At 42.9% G+C, this 11,448-nt stretch overlaps 1 protein-coding gene across 1 annotated transcript in view; it reads right to left on the bottom strand.

Moving 5' to 3' along the window:
- The window catches only part of kcnh2b (potassium voltage-gated channel, subfamily H (eag-related), member 2b), a 329,910-nt gene that overhangs the window by 5,122 nt on the left and 313,340 nt on the right, over positions 1-11,448 (bottom strand). The window contains exons 12-15 of the mRNA XM_061922161.1: positions 9,738-9,840; positions 9,517-9,662; positions 5,811-5,955; positions 5,554-5,743 (exon numbers count right to left, since the gene is read on the bottom strand). Of these exons, the coding sequence (XP_061778145.1) occupies positions 5,554-5,743; positions 5,811-5,955; positions 9,517-9,662; positions 9,738-9,840 (584 nt within the window). The remainder of the gene's footprint in view (positions 1-5,553; positions 5,744-5,810; positions 5,956-9,516; positions 9,663-9,737; positions 9,841-11,448) is intronic.

Raw genomic sequence — 11,448 nt, 5'->3', positions numbered from 1 at the left:
TCCTGCCTTATTGTTACATCGCAGCAGCCATCATGGCACATCACAACGTTTGCTATTTCCTTTCACAACCACTACTACTACTACGAATCAGGGCGGAACTCCTGAGAGCCAACGGCGACTACATTAGGGCAAATGATGATCAGAACCAGGGGCGGTTCTAGGCATGCTTATATGAGGGGGCAGTCAGAAATATGAAGGGGGCATCATGTGTACACATCATGCTCCAGCACCTTTCTTTTTCTGTGCTTATAGTGACGATGCTTTCTTCATTGAAATGGGTCTTTAGCTATGTGTCCAACTCCAACCTGGAGTAGTGGATTGCACTTTGTTAGGCCTCTACCTTCAGACCTGTCCAACTTGGGTGTCCCACCTGAAGACTAAGCTCCTGCTGGTAAAGCTCTTATGGTCACTGAGGCACGCCAACCCCCTGACCACAATAAGGTGGCAATCCCTCAGGGGGGGAAACATTAACAGCGCTGCCATATTTCCGACAGGGGAAACAGAAGCAGGCGTCTCGCACCACAGAATACTCTAGCTATGGTCGTGTGCGGTACCAGGCAGGATTGAATGATCTTAATGTTGTACCAAATGCACGCTTTGGGTAGCCACCCAGTATTGGCTGAGATGGTGCGTTGCCATTTAAGTCACTGGGTAGCTGAGCAGGCTGCTTTGGGGGAGCGCTTGTTGGGGGGACGGAGGGAGCTGGTGCAGGAGAAACAGTGCTTGCTGGTGCTAAAGTGAAGTGAAGTGAATTATATTTATATAGCGCTTTTCTCTAGTGACTCAAAGCGCTTTACATAGTGAAACCCAATATCTAAGTTACATTTAAACCAGTGTGGGTGGCACTGGGAGCAGGTGGGTAAAGTGTCTTGCCCAAGGACACAACGGCAGTGACTAGGATGGCAGAAGCGGGAATCGAACCTGCAACCCTCAAGTTGCTGGCACGGCCACTCTACCAACCGAGCAGTATTGCTAGCTGCTGTCCCTGATGTACTAGCAGTAGCATCATTGCTACAACTACATGCAGGAGCAGGACTAGACTTTTTAAATGCTCTGAAAAATGGATGCATTACAGAGCATTAACTTTCTCTTTGTGAGCTGCTGGAAGCTGGAGCAGAAAATAAGTAAGCTTGAACAACAACAGAAAAAAACCCGCTGTGATTACATGAAGAAAAACAGCAACAGTACAGGACTACAGCCTGGGGCGGGGCTTTACGTAGGGGTCTGTCAGACACATGTCACTTGTCTTCAGTTTGTCACATGCAGTGGACGTGGGCACTCATCTGGGCACAACATTCATTCACTCCAATGTATGTGTGTTGCCCACTTGCTTGTAAATTGATGAAAACGGCTGTGTTTTTGTTTTTAGGTGTCTTGGTCATATCAAATGAAACGTATAATTTGTTTATTACAAAATGTAAATTAAAACATTAAAGGTTGACTATGTAGAATTACAAGAAAAACAACAGAAAAAGAATTCCAGCAGTCAATTGCCAGACCGTTGCTAAGTAAAACGGGCCGTTGTTAGGGACTCCGCTCTGAACAGAGGACAGCAGAGGAGGACTGCTAAGCAGGATATATACCTTATGTTTCATTTTTACCGTCATTAACAGCATCATAAATTACTTGTAGCTTGTTACAGGGACAGTGGAGGCTCTCTGCCTTCCAAACCACAGCTGCTCGGAGCCTCCGCTGTCACTGCTCTCGTCAAGTTGTAAAAAAAAAAAAGGAACTCCGTAGCACCGAAAGTCTGCGACGATAAACGTGTTTATGACAGATAAGACTACACAGATACACCCATCCTAACAAGTATATGATAAATGTAGACAACTTTTCCTTTTCTTTTACTTTCATACTGCAACAGTGATTGGAAGTTTACTGAGGGCTGAGGGGTGTGTGCGTGTGTGTGTCGGCTGCGCAGCCTGTGGAATGTTAAATACACGCACAGCGGAGGGAGGGATGAGAGGGAAGCCGACACTACTATATCGTGTGTGTCCCTTTTTTGGCGGATTTTTCCGCTAGTGCAGATAATTTTGTCAACTTGTAATGTAGTAATTTTGTGAGTTTATTAAAATTTGCTTTCTCACTTTTGATTTGAGGAGGCAAGACATTTATTTAAGGGGGCTCTGCCCCCTCTTGCCCCTGCATAGAGCCGGCCATGATCAGAACCTTATAATTTTGAACCTGAATATGAGGAGGATGGCATCATAAGCATCATATAGAAGTGCCAAGTGCTGAACAAGAAATACAAACTATGAACAGGATAAAACAACTGATGCCGACTGATGGGATGTTTATATCTTTCATCACAAGATTTACGTTCCACATTTAGATGATTACAATTTAGATGCATAATAAAGATAAAAACACATGTGTTATTGTCCTACAAAAGTGCAGTTCCCCTTTAAAGGGTTTGTTTTCAAATTGATAATTTTTTTTAAACCAAAAAGAAAGAAAGAACACCACGTGCTAGCTTATGTTACCATTAGTGGTTCAAAATAAAAATAAAAAAAAATTCTTTTTTTTCACAATTATGAATATATATTCTAAACTGTATAAAAATGTTGGCGGTGTTGAGACCTTTTCAAGCTAAATAATTTCAAAACAGATGCTATGCTTGCTACATTCTTGTTTTTGGTCAGTAAAATCTTACACTTTTCCTATCACTGCTTTGGTAGCATGATGATATATTGTAACTGCTCTGTATTGTGATTAAACAATCCTGTTTTGGATTTCACAAACAAATAACATATATTTGCCGTTGTTACGATCGTCTATACCCGGGGTGTCCAAACTTTTTTCAGTGAGGGCCGCAAAATTAATAACAAAAGCATTCGGAGGCCATTTTTCAATCATTGTGTTTTAATTTATTTTAATTTTTTTTAGGAATTACACAACGTGCCAACTTCACTGGTTTTAGGTTTTAATGTTCACCCCCCTGCTGTTTGCCACCACGTAGAACATAGCACCCACACATTACCACTCTCCTGTGCGCTGCATAAACTATGTCAATCTATTTTTTTATTTATCTAATGTACGGCAAAAATCTGGTTGTACTTATCGACCTCGTAGCAATTTTATTGGGCACGTAGTGTAATGATAAGTGTGACCAGTAGATAGCAGTCATACATAAGAGATATGTGTAAACTGCAACATGACACCAGTAAACAACACCAAAACTTTAAATGTTCCATTGAGAATATAGAACATTACACACGGTGCTCAAAAATCTGTCAAAATGTTTTTAGTACGACTTTGGTAAGCTATGAAGCTGCACCACTTGATGGATTGTCAGTGCATTAAACATACGAGTATTAGTATGGTGTGTGTATAAGGACCGCAAAATAGCACCTATTAGCAGACATATTTTCTGCCGTTTTGATTCGCAATATTATGCAAAATGAACTTGTCTTACCTTCTGGTACCTGCTGATGTGTATTTGGGATCTGCATAAGTCCTTAAAATTTGCGCGCGTCCACAAGTGTAGTCCATGACAACACCGTAGTCCTAAGCTTCTTCTTTTTCTCTACCTTCTTATGTGGCATTTATCTTCCGCTATTGCCATTTCTAATATAAAGTAGGGTAAAGTTCCTACTTATATCTGTCAGTAGACTTGCTATGAAAGCGCTAAAACTATAGTGAGTTTACATTATTTACCCAAGGAACTTTAGTTATTAGAGGGTTCTGGTCGGGCGGTTTTTCACGGGGCATTGATGTTGCATTATTTTATAATCCACGTTTGAGAAGATCCATCCATCCATCCATTTTGCTGCTACGTTGTTTGACACTTCAATCACTCAATCAATGATTATTTATATAGCCCTAAATCACTAGTGTCTCAAAGGGCTGCACAAACCACAACACAAACCACAACGACATCCTCGGTAGAGCCCACATAAGGGCAAAGAAAACTCACACCCAGTGGGACGTCGGTGACAATGATGACTATGAGAAACCTTGGAGAGGAGGAAAGCAATGGATGTTGAGCGGGTCTAACATGATACTGTGAAAGTTCAATCCATAGTGGATCCAACACAGTCGCAAGAGTCCCGTCCACAGTGGAGCCAACAGGAAACCGCCCCAAGCGGAGGCAGATCAGCAGCGCAGAGATGTCTCCAACCGATACACAGGCGAGCGGTCCATCCTGGGTCCCGACTCTGGACAGCCAGTACTTCCATCCATGGCCACTGGACCAGACCCCCTCCACAAGGGAGAGTGGGACAGAAGAGAAAAAGAAAAGAAACGGCAGATCAACTGGTCTAAAAAGGGGATCTATTTAAAGGCTAGAGTATACAAATGAGTTTTAAGTTGAGACTTAAATGCTTATACTGAGGTAGCATCTCAAACTGTTACCGGGAGGGCATTCCAGAGTACTGGAGCCTGAACGGAAAACGCTCTATAGCCCGCAGACTTTATCTGGGCTTTAGGAATCACTAATAAGCCGGAGTCCTTGGAAAGCAGATTTCTTGCCGGGACATACGGTACAGTACAATCGGCAGGATAGGCTGGAGCTTATCTTAACTTCTTCCACTCCCGTCCTTGCACGCTACACCGCTACAACAAAGATGAGGGGGTGAAGACGTTGCCGAAAGTGAGCCACGTATATAAGACCGCCCACAAAATGGAGCGTCCTAAATTATCTGGAAAACAATCTATGCAACACTTTCACCAGAGAACCACCATCACCAGTTATGTGGACCACAGGATAGTGTTTTACATCTGGAAATAAATCGTAATTACCGGTAGACCCCTTTAATGCGCCTTTTAATCCGGTGCGCCCTATGGTCCGAAAAAATACGGTACATTTCGGCAGTGACTAGGATGGTGGAAGCTAGATTCGTACCGGGAATCTTAAAGTTTCTGAACAACCGCTCTACCATCTGAGGCACACCACCTCATTTAAAGTTCCGAGCACACAATCCGGTCCGGATTTTAACAATTTCCATTAGTTACACTCAAACGATCAAGCAAAGATTTGTTTTGATTCTGGGCAGCACGGTGGTATGAAGGTCCTGGGGAATCCTGAGTTCAATTCCGGGCTCGGGATCTATCGGTGTGGAGTTTGCATGTTCTCCCCATGACTGCGTGGGTTCCCACTTTTGCTTCCTCCCACTTCCAAAGACATGCACCTGGGGATAGGTTGATTGGCAACACTAAATTGGCCCTAGTGTGTGAATGTGAGTGTGAATGTTGTCTGTCTATCTGTGTTGGCCCTGCGATGAGGTAGCGACTTGTCCAGAGTGTACGCCGCCTTCCGCCCGAATGCAGCTGAGATAGGTTCCAGCACCCACCGCGACCCCGAATTGGACAAGCGGTAGCAAATGGATGGATGGATGGATGTTTTGATTCTACATAAAGTCAAAGCACTTATTTAGCACTGAAATCAAGCACCAATTTCTTTGGTGTGGTTCCTACCGTTTACCCTGGCACTGGTGTCATTATGGAATCGGGTTTACCGGATACTATTTTTCTTTTTCAAGTATCTGCATGTGCATCTGGTGTCAAACACACATCTCCAAACTAAAGCCATGCAAGTTTGGCAGCGGTGTATACCTATTAAGTTGTTTCTGCAGCAGGTCCAGGCGTGTGTCCAGTTGGTTGCGCTGCTGGCGGCTCAAGCTGTGCAAAGGTGTGCCGAGGGATGGGGGTGAGGCCAGGCTGCAGCTGGGAACCTCCTGGTACTGACCGCCCCCTCGGTTCTCCCCCCAAAAACTGAAGATGTTGGACACACCCGAGAGAGCACCTGGACATGGACTACTTTTGTCAGCGTACACTCGGACAACAGAAGGAGTGGAACGAGTTGGGCTTACCTGACAATGCATTGCAGGTGTTGCCGGTCCTGGCCTCGGCCTCCGCGTCTGTGTGCTCCGAGAAACGTTTGGGTGTGGACTGACCATGTGGAATGTCCAACATTGCAGAGGAAGGAGTGAGGCCGGTTACAACAGATTCATCTCCCTGCCACAGCACATCGTTAGTCAGGGTGCAAATTGTTTAAGAACAACATTTCTCAAGCAGCTATTGCCAGGATTTCACCATCTACGGTCCATAATATCATCAAAAGGTTCAGAGAATCTGGAGAAATCACTGCACGTAAGCAGCAAGGCTGAAAACCAACATTGAATGCCCATGACCTCCGATCCCTCAGGCGGTACTGCATCAAAAACCGACATCAGTGTGTAAAGGATATCACCACATGGGCTAAGGAACAATTCAGAAAAACACTGTCAGTAACTAGAGTTTTTTCGCTACATCTGTAAGTGCAAGTTAAAGCTCTACTATGCAAAGCAAAAGCCATTTATCAACAACACCCAGAAACGCCGCCTGCTTCGCTCATCCAAGATGGACTGATGCAAAGTATAAAAGTTTTCTGTGGTCTGACGAGTCCACATTTCAAATTGTTTTTTGGAAAAGAACCATCCGGAGTGTTTTAGGCGCAACGTTCAAAAGCCAGCATCTGTGATGGTATGGGGGTGTATTAATGCCCAAGGCATGGGTAACTTACACATCTGTGAAGGCACCATTAATGCTGAAAAGTACATACAGGTTTTGGAGCAACATATGTGAGACGCCCCTGCTTATATCAGCCGAACAATGCCAAGCCACATGTTACAACAAGGTGGCTTCATAGTAAAAGAGTGCGGGTACTAGACTGGCCTGCCTGTAGTCCAGACCTGTCTCCCATTGAAAATATGTGGCACTATATCAAGCATAAAATACCATAACCGACACCCCAATTTAAGCTGTACATCAAGCAATAATGGGAAAGAATTCCACCTGAATAGCTAAAAAATTGGTCTCCTCAGTTCCCAAACGTTTACTGAGTGTTGTTAAAAGGAAAGGCCATGTAACACAGTGGTAAAAATGTCCCTGTGACAACTTTTTTGCAATGTGTTGCTGCCATTCAATTATAAGTTAATGATTATTTGCAAAAAAAAAATAATGTTCTCAGTTCGAACATTAAATATCTTGTCTTTGCAGTCTATTCAAATAAATAAATGTTGAAAACGATTTGTAAATCATTGTATTGTGTTTTTATTTACCATTTACACACCGTGCCAACTTCATTGGTTTTGGGTTTTGTTCTTATTACGCTTAAGTCAACGTCCACATACAGCGGGAAAGGGTTTTATGGCCTCAATCCTGGGGAGATCTCGCGTAAGAGGAAGAGGGGGATCTATACATTGTGCAATGCAGTCTGCTGAAAATGATGGAAAGCGCCATTCTCCATAGCAACTGACGCTGTGGTCACAAAACACATTTCGAGATATTCAACACTGGCATGCAAAAGTGGAAAGTGCACCCTCCCAATTCGTCACGTTTCATGTTTCGGGTAAACCGGGACGATTAGGGTCGGATGAATCCCTTTCCTACTGTACATGGTCATGGTATTTTTTTTTTTTTTTTAAATGTGGTGCGCCAAACAGTCCAAGGAGCATCGACCCAAAAGGGTTCCACAGTACTTATGAAGTTCAAACCCCGTTTCCATATGAGTTGGGAAATTGTGTTAGATGTAAATATAAACGGAATACAATGATTTGCAAATCATTATCAGCCCATATTCAATTGAATGCACTACAAAGACAAGCTATTTGATTTTCAACCTCATAAACTTTATTTTTTTTTTGCAAATAAAAATTAACTTAGAATTTAGTAGTTGGGAAAGGGCATGTTCACCACTGTGTTACATCACCTTTTCTTTTAACAACACTGAGGAAAAAAATTGTTGACGCTTTGAAAGTGGAATTCTTTCCCGTTCTTGTTTTATGTAGAGCTTCAGTCATTCAACAGTCCGGGGTCTCCGCTGTCGTATTTTAAGCTTCGTAATGCGCCACACATTTTCGATGGGAGACAAGTCTGGACTGCAGGCGGGCCATGAAATTACCCGCACTCTTTTACTACGAGGCCACGCTGTTGTAACACGTGGCCTGGCATTGTTTTGCTGAAATAAGCAGGGGCGTCCATGATAACGTTGCTTGGATGACAACATATGTTGTTCCAAAACCTGTATTGACCATTCAGCATTAATGGTGCCTTCACTGATGTGTAAATTGCCCATGCCTTGGGCACTAATACACCCCCATACCATCACAGATGCTGGCTTTTGAACTTTGCGCCTATAAAAATCCGGATGCTTATTTCCCTCTTTGTTCCGGAGGACACCAGGTCCACAGTTTCCAAATATAATTTGAAATGTGGACTCGTCAGACCACAGGTCACATTTCAACATTGCATCACTCCATCTTAGATGAGCTCGGGACCAGCGGCGTTCCTTGGTGTTGTTGATAAATGGGTTTTGCTTTGCATAGTAGAGTTTTAACTTGCACTTACAGATGTAGCGACCAACTGTAGTTACTGACAGTGGTTTTATGAAGTGTTCCTGAGCCCATGCAGTGATATCCTTTACACACTGATGTCAGTTTTTGATGCAGTACCGCCTGAGGGATCAACGGTCTGTAGTATCATCGCTTACGTGCAGTGATTTCTCCAGATTCTTTAAACCTTTTGATGATTTTACGGACAGTAGATGGTAAAATCCCTAAATTCCTTGCAATACCTCGTTGACAAAATGTTGTTCTAAAACTGTTCGACAATGTGCTTACAAATTGGTGACCCTCGCCCCATCCTTGTTTGTAAAAGACTGAGCATTTTTGGGAAGCTGTTTTTATACACAATCATGGCACCCACCTGTTCCCAATTAGCCTGCACACAGGTGGGATGTTCCAAATAAGTTTAATGAGCATTCCTCAACTTTATCAGTATTTATTGCCACCTTTCCCAACTTCTTTGTACTGAAGTACTGGCTGTCCAGAGTCGAGACCCAGGATGGACCGCTCGTCGGGACCCAGGATGGACTGCTCGCCTGTATCGATTGGGGACATCTCTACACTGCTGATCCGCCTCCGCTTGATATGGTCTCCTGTGGACGGGACTCTCGCTGCTGTCTTGGATCCGCTTTGGACTGAACTCTCACGGCTGTGTTGGAGCCACTATGGATTGAACTTTCGCAGCATCATGTTGGACCCGCTCGACATCCATTGCTTTCGGTCCCCTAGAGGGGGGGGGGGGGGGTTGCCCACATCTGAGGTCCTCTCCAAGGTTTCTCATAGTCAGCATTGTCACTGGCGTCCCACTGGATGTGAATTCTCCCTGCCCACTGGGTGTGAGTTTTCCTTGCCCTTTTGTGGGTTCTTCCGAGGATGTTGTAGTCGTAATGATTTGTGCAGTCCTTTGAGACATTTGTGATTTGGGGCTATATAAATAAACATTGATTGATTGATTTATTCTTTGTCACATGTTGCTGGCATCAAATTCTAAAGTTAATGAATATTTGCAAAACAAAAAATGTTTATCAGTTTGAACATCAAATATCTTGTCTTCGTAGTGCATTAAACTGAATATGGGTTGAAAAGGATTTGCAAATCATTGTATTCCGTTTATATTTACATCTAACACAATTTCCCAACTCATATGGAAACGGGGTTTGTATTTACAAAATGGTCCATTATCAGGTCCCACCTCATCACCACTGGAGTGCGAAGACACCGAGCTCCGATACTGTCTCTTCGCTGCCTCCTGACGTTTCTGGTTGTGATTCGCTTCCCTCTCTCTTCTGCGACTCACCGACTTGTGGCTCTTTTTAATTTCACCGGCGTCGGCATCATCTACGGAAGCACGTATTCAGATGAAGGTGGTGTGATTTTACGACAAAATGTGCCACTGTCTTTGACAACAGGTACCTTTCTCTGTGCGCCTCCGGAATGATAATTTGCGCCTGCGTAATTTGTTGAAGCCCCCGCATTTGGACTCATCACTGCTGGGAGAGCCTGGGATCATGTTGGTCTGAAAAAAAGCACACTGGTAATTAAACTACACATATTATTAGAAACTAAAAACCTTAATTTCGCATAAGTTGAACTCTTAATTTTCTGTATTTAGTAGGGGTGTCCTGATCCGATACTGATCCGAAGTGAAGTGAATTATATTTATATAGCGCTTTTCTCTAGTGACTCAAAGCGCTTTACATAGTGAAACCCAATATCTAAGTTACATTTAAACCAGTGTGGGTGGCACTGGGAGCAGGTGTGTAAAGTGTCTTGCCCAAGGACACAACGGCAGTGACTAGGATGACGGAAGCGGGAATCGAACCTGCAACCCTCAAGTTGCTAGCACGGCCGCTCTACCAACCGAGCTATGCCGCCCCAATCTGGGATATCGATCCCATGTCATCAAAACATTTGATTCTTGCATTTAAAATGTGTGATAACGCGTCTGATACAAACCACCCTGCAGCGGGTTTACTTGTGTAAATTTAACATTTAATGTTCTCTTGTATTTTACTTAATTCATTTACAAAAAGGTATACATGGTAGGCTATAGACCAGGGGTGTCAAACTCAAACACAGAGTGGGCCAAAATGTAAAACTGAACAAAGCCACGGGCCAAGGTTCAACAAATTAACCTTTTAATAGGGACCCAAACAAGTTTTGCATTGAATATTGAACAAGCAGGGCTTATATAACTTTATAGTGACATGCAAAATCCAGTTTCAAATAATAATAATTGAAAAATATCAATGGCATATCAAATACAATTTAGATAACAATTGAATGCCTCTTTTCTATTTGCAGCCTACTGAGGTAAATATCCAAATAAACTTTTTCCACAGGCTAATAATACATTTGAAAATAAAATAACATTAATGAATGAATCAAACATTCAAGCCTTGAAGTAGCAAGAGATAAAATGTTAATTATTGCTCAGTTTGCTACTCTGATTTGCTTTCAGATTGAATATGGAACAAGCAACGCTTATATAACTTAATAGTGCAAAATCAACTTTCACAAAACAAACAAAAAACATCAATGGTATATTAAATAAAATCTAAATAAAAAATTGAACGCCTCTTTTCTATATGCAGCCTTCTGAGGTAAATATCAACATTAACTTTTTCCACAGGCTAATAAATTTGAAAATAAAATAAAGAGGTGAGCGGGGTTTGGTGGTAGCAAGGGGTGTATATTGTAGCATCCCGGAAGTTAGTGCTGCAAGGGGTTCTGGGTCTTTGTTCTGTTGTGTTTATTTTCTGTTACGGTGTGGATGTTCTCCCGAAATGTGTTTGTCATTCTTGTTTGGTGTGGGTTCACAGTGTGGCGCATATTTGTAACTGTGTAAAGTTGTCTATACGGCCACCCTCCGTGTGATCGGAATGGCTGTTGACCAAGTATGTGTTGCATTCACTTATGTGTGTGTAGAAGCATATATTGTAGCGTCCCGGAAGAATTAGTGCTGCAATGGGTTCTGGGTATTCGTTCTGTTGTCTGTCCCGAAACGTCTTTGTCATTCTTGTTTGGTGTGGGTTCACAGTGTGGCGCATATTTGTAACAGTGTTAAAGTTGTTTATACAGCCACCTTCAGTGTGACCTGTATGCCTTGCATTAACTTGTGTGT

This window comes from Nerophis ophidion, linkage group LG15, assembly GCF_033978795.1.
Source record: "Nerophis ophidion isolate RoL-2023_Sa linkage group LG15, RoL_Noph_v1.0, whole genome shotgun sequence".
NCBI lineage: Eukaryota > Metazoa > Chordata > Actinopteri > Syngnathiformes > Syngnathidae > Nerophis > Nerophis ophidion.
The sequence above is the reverse complement of the archived record's forward strand: the minus strand, read 5'-3'. Positions and strand labels throughout refer to the sequence as shown.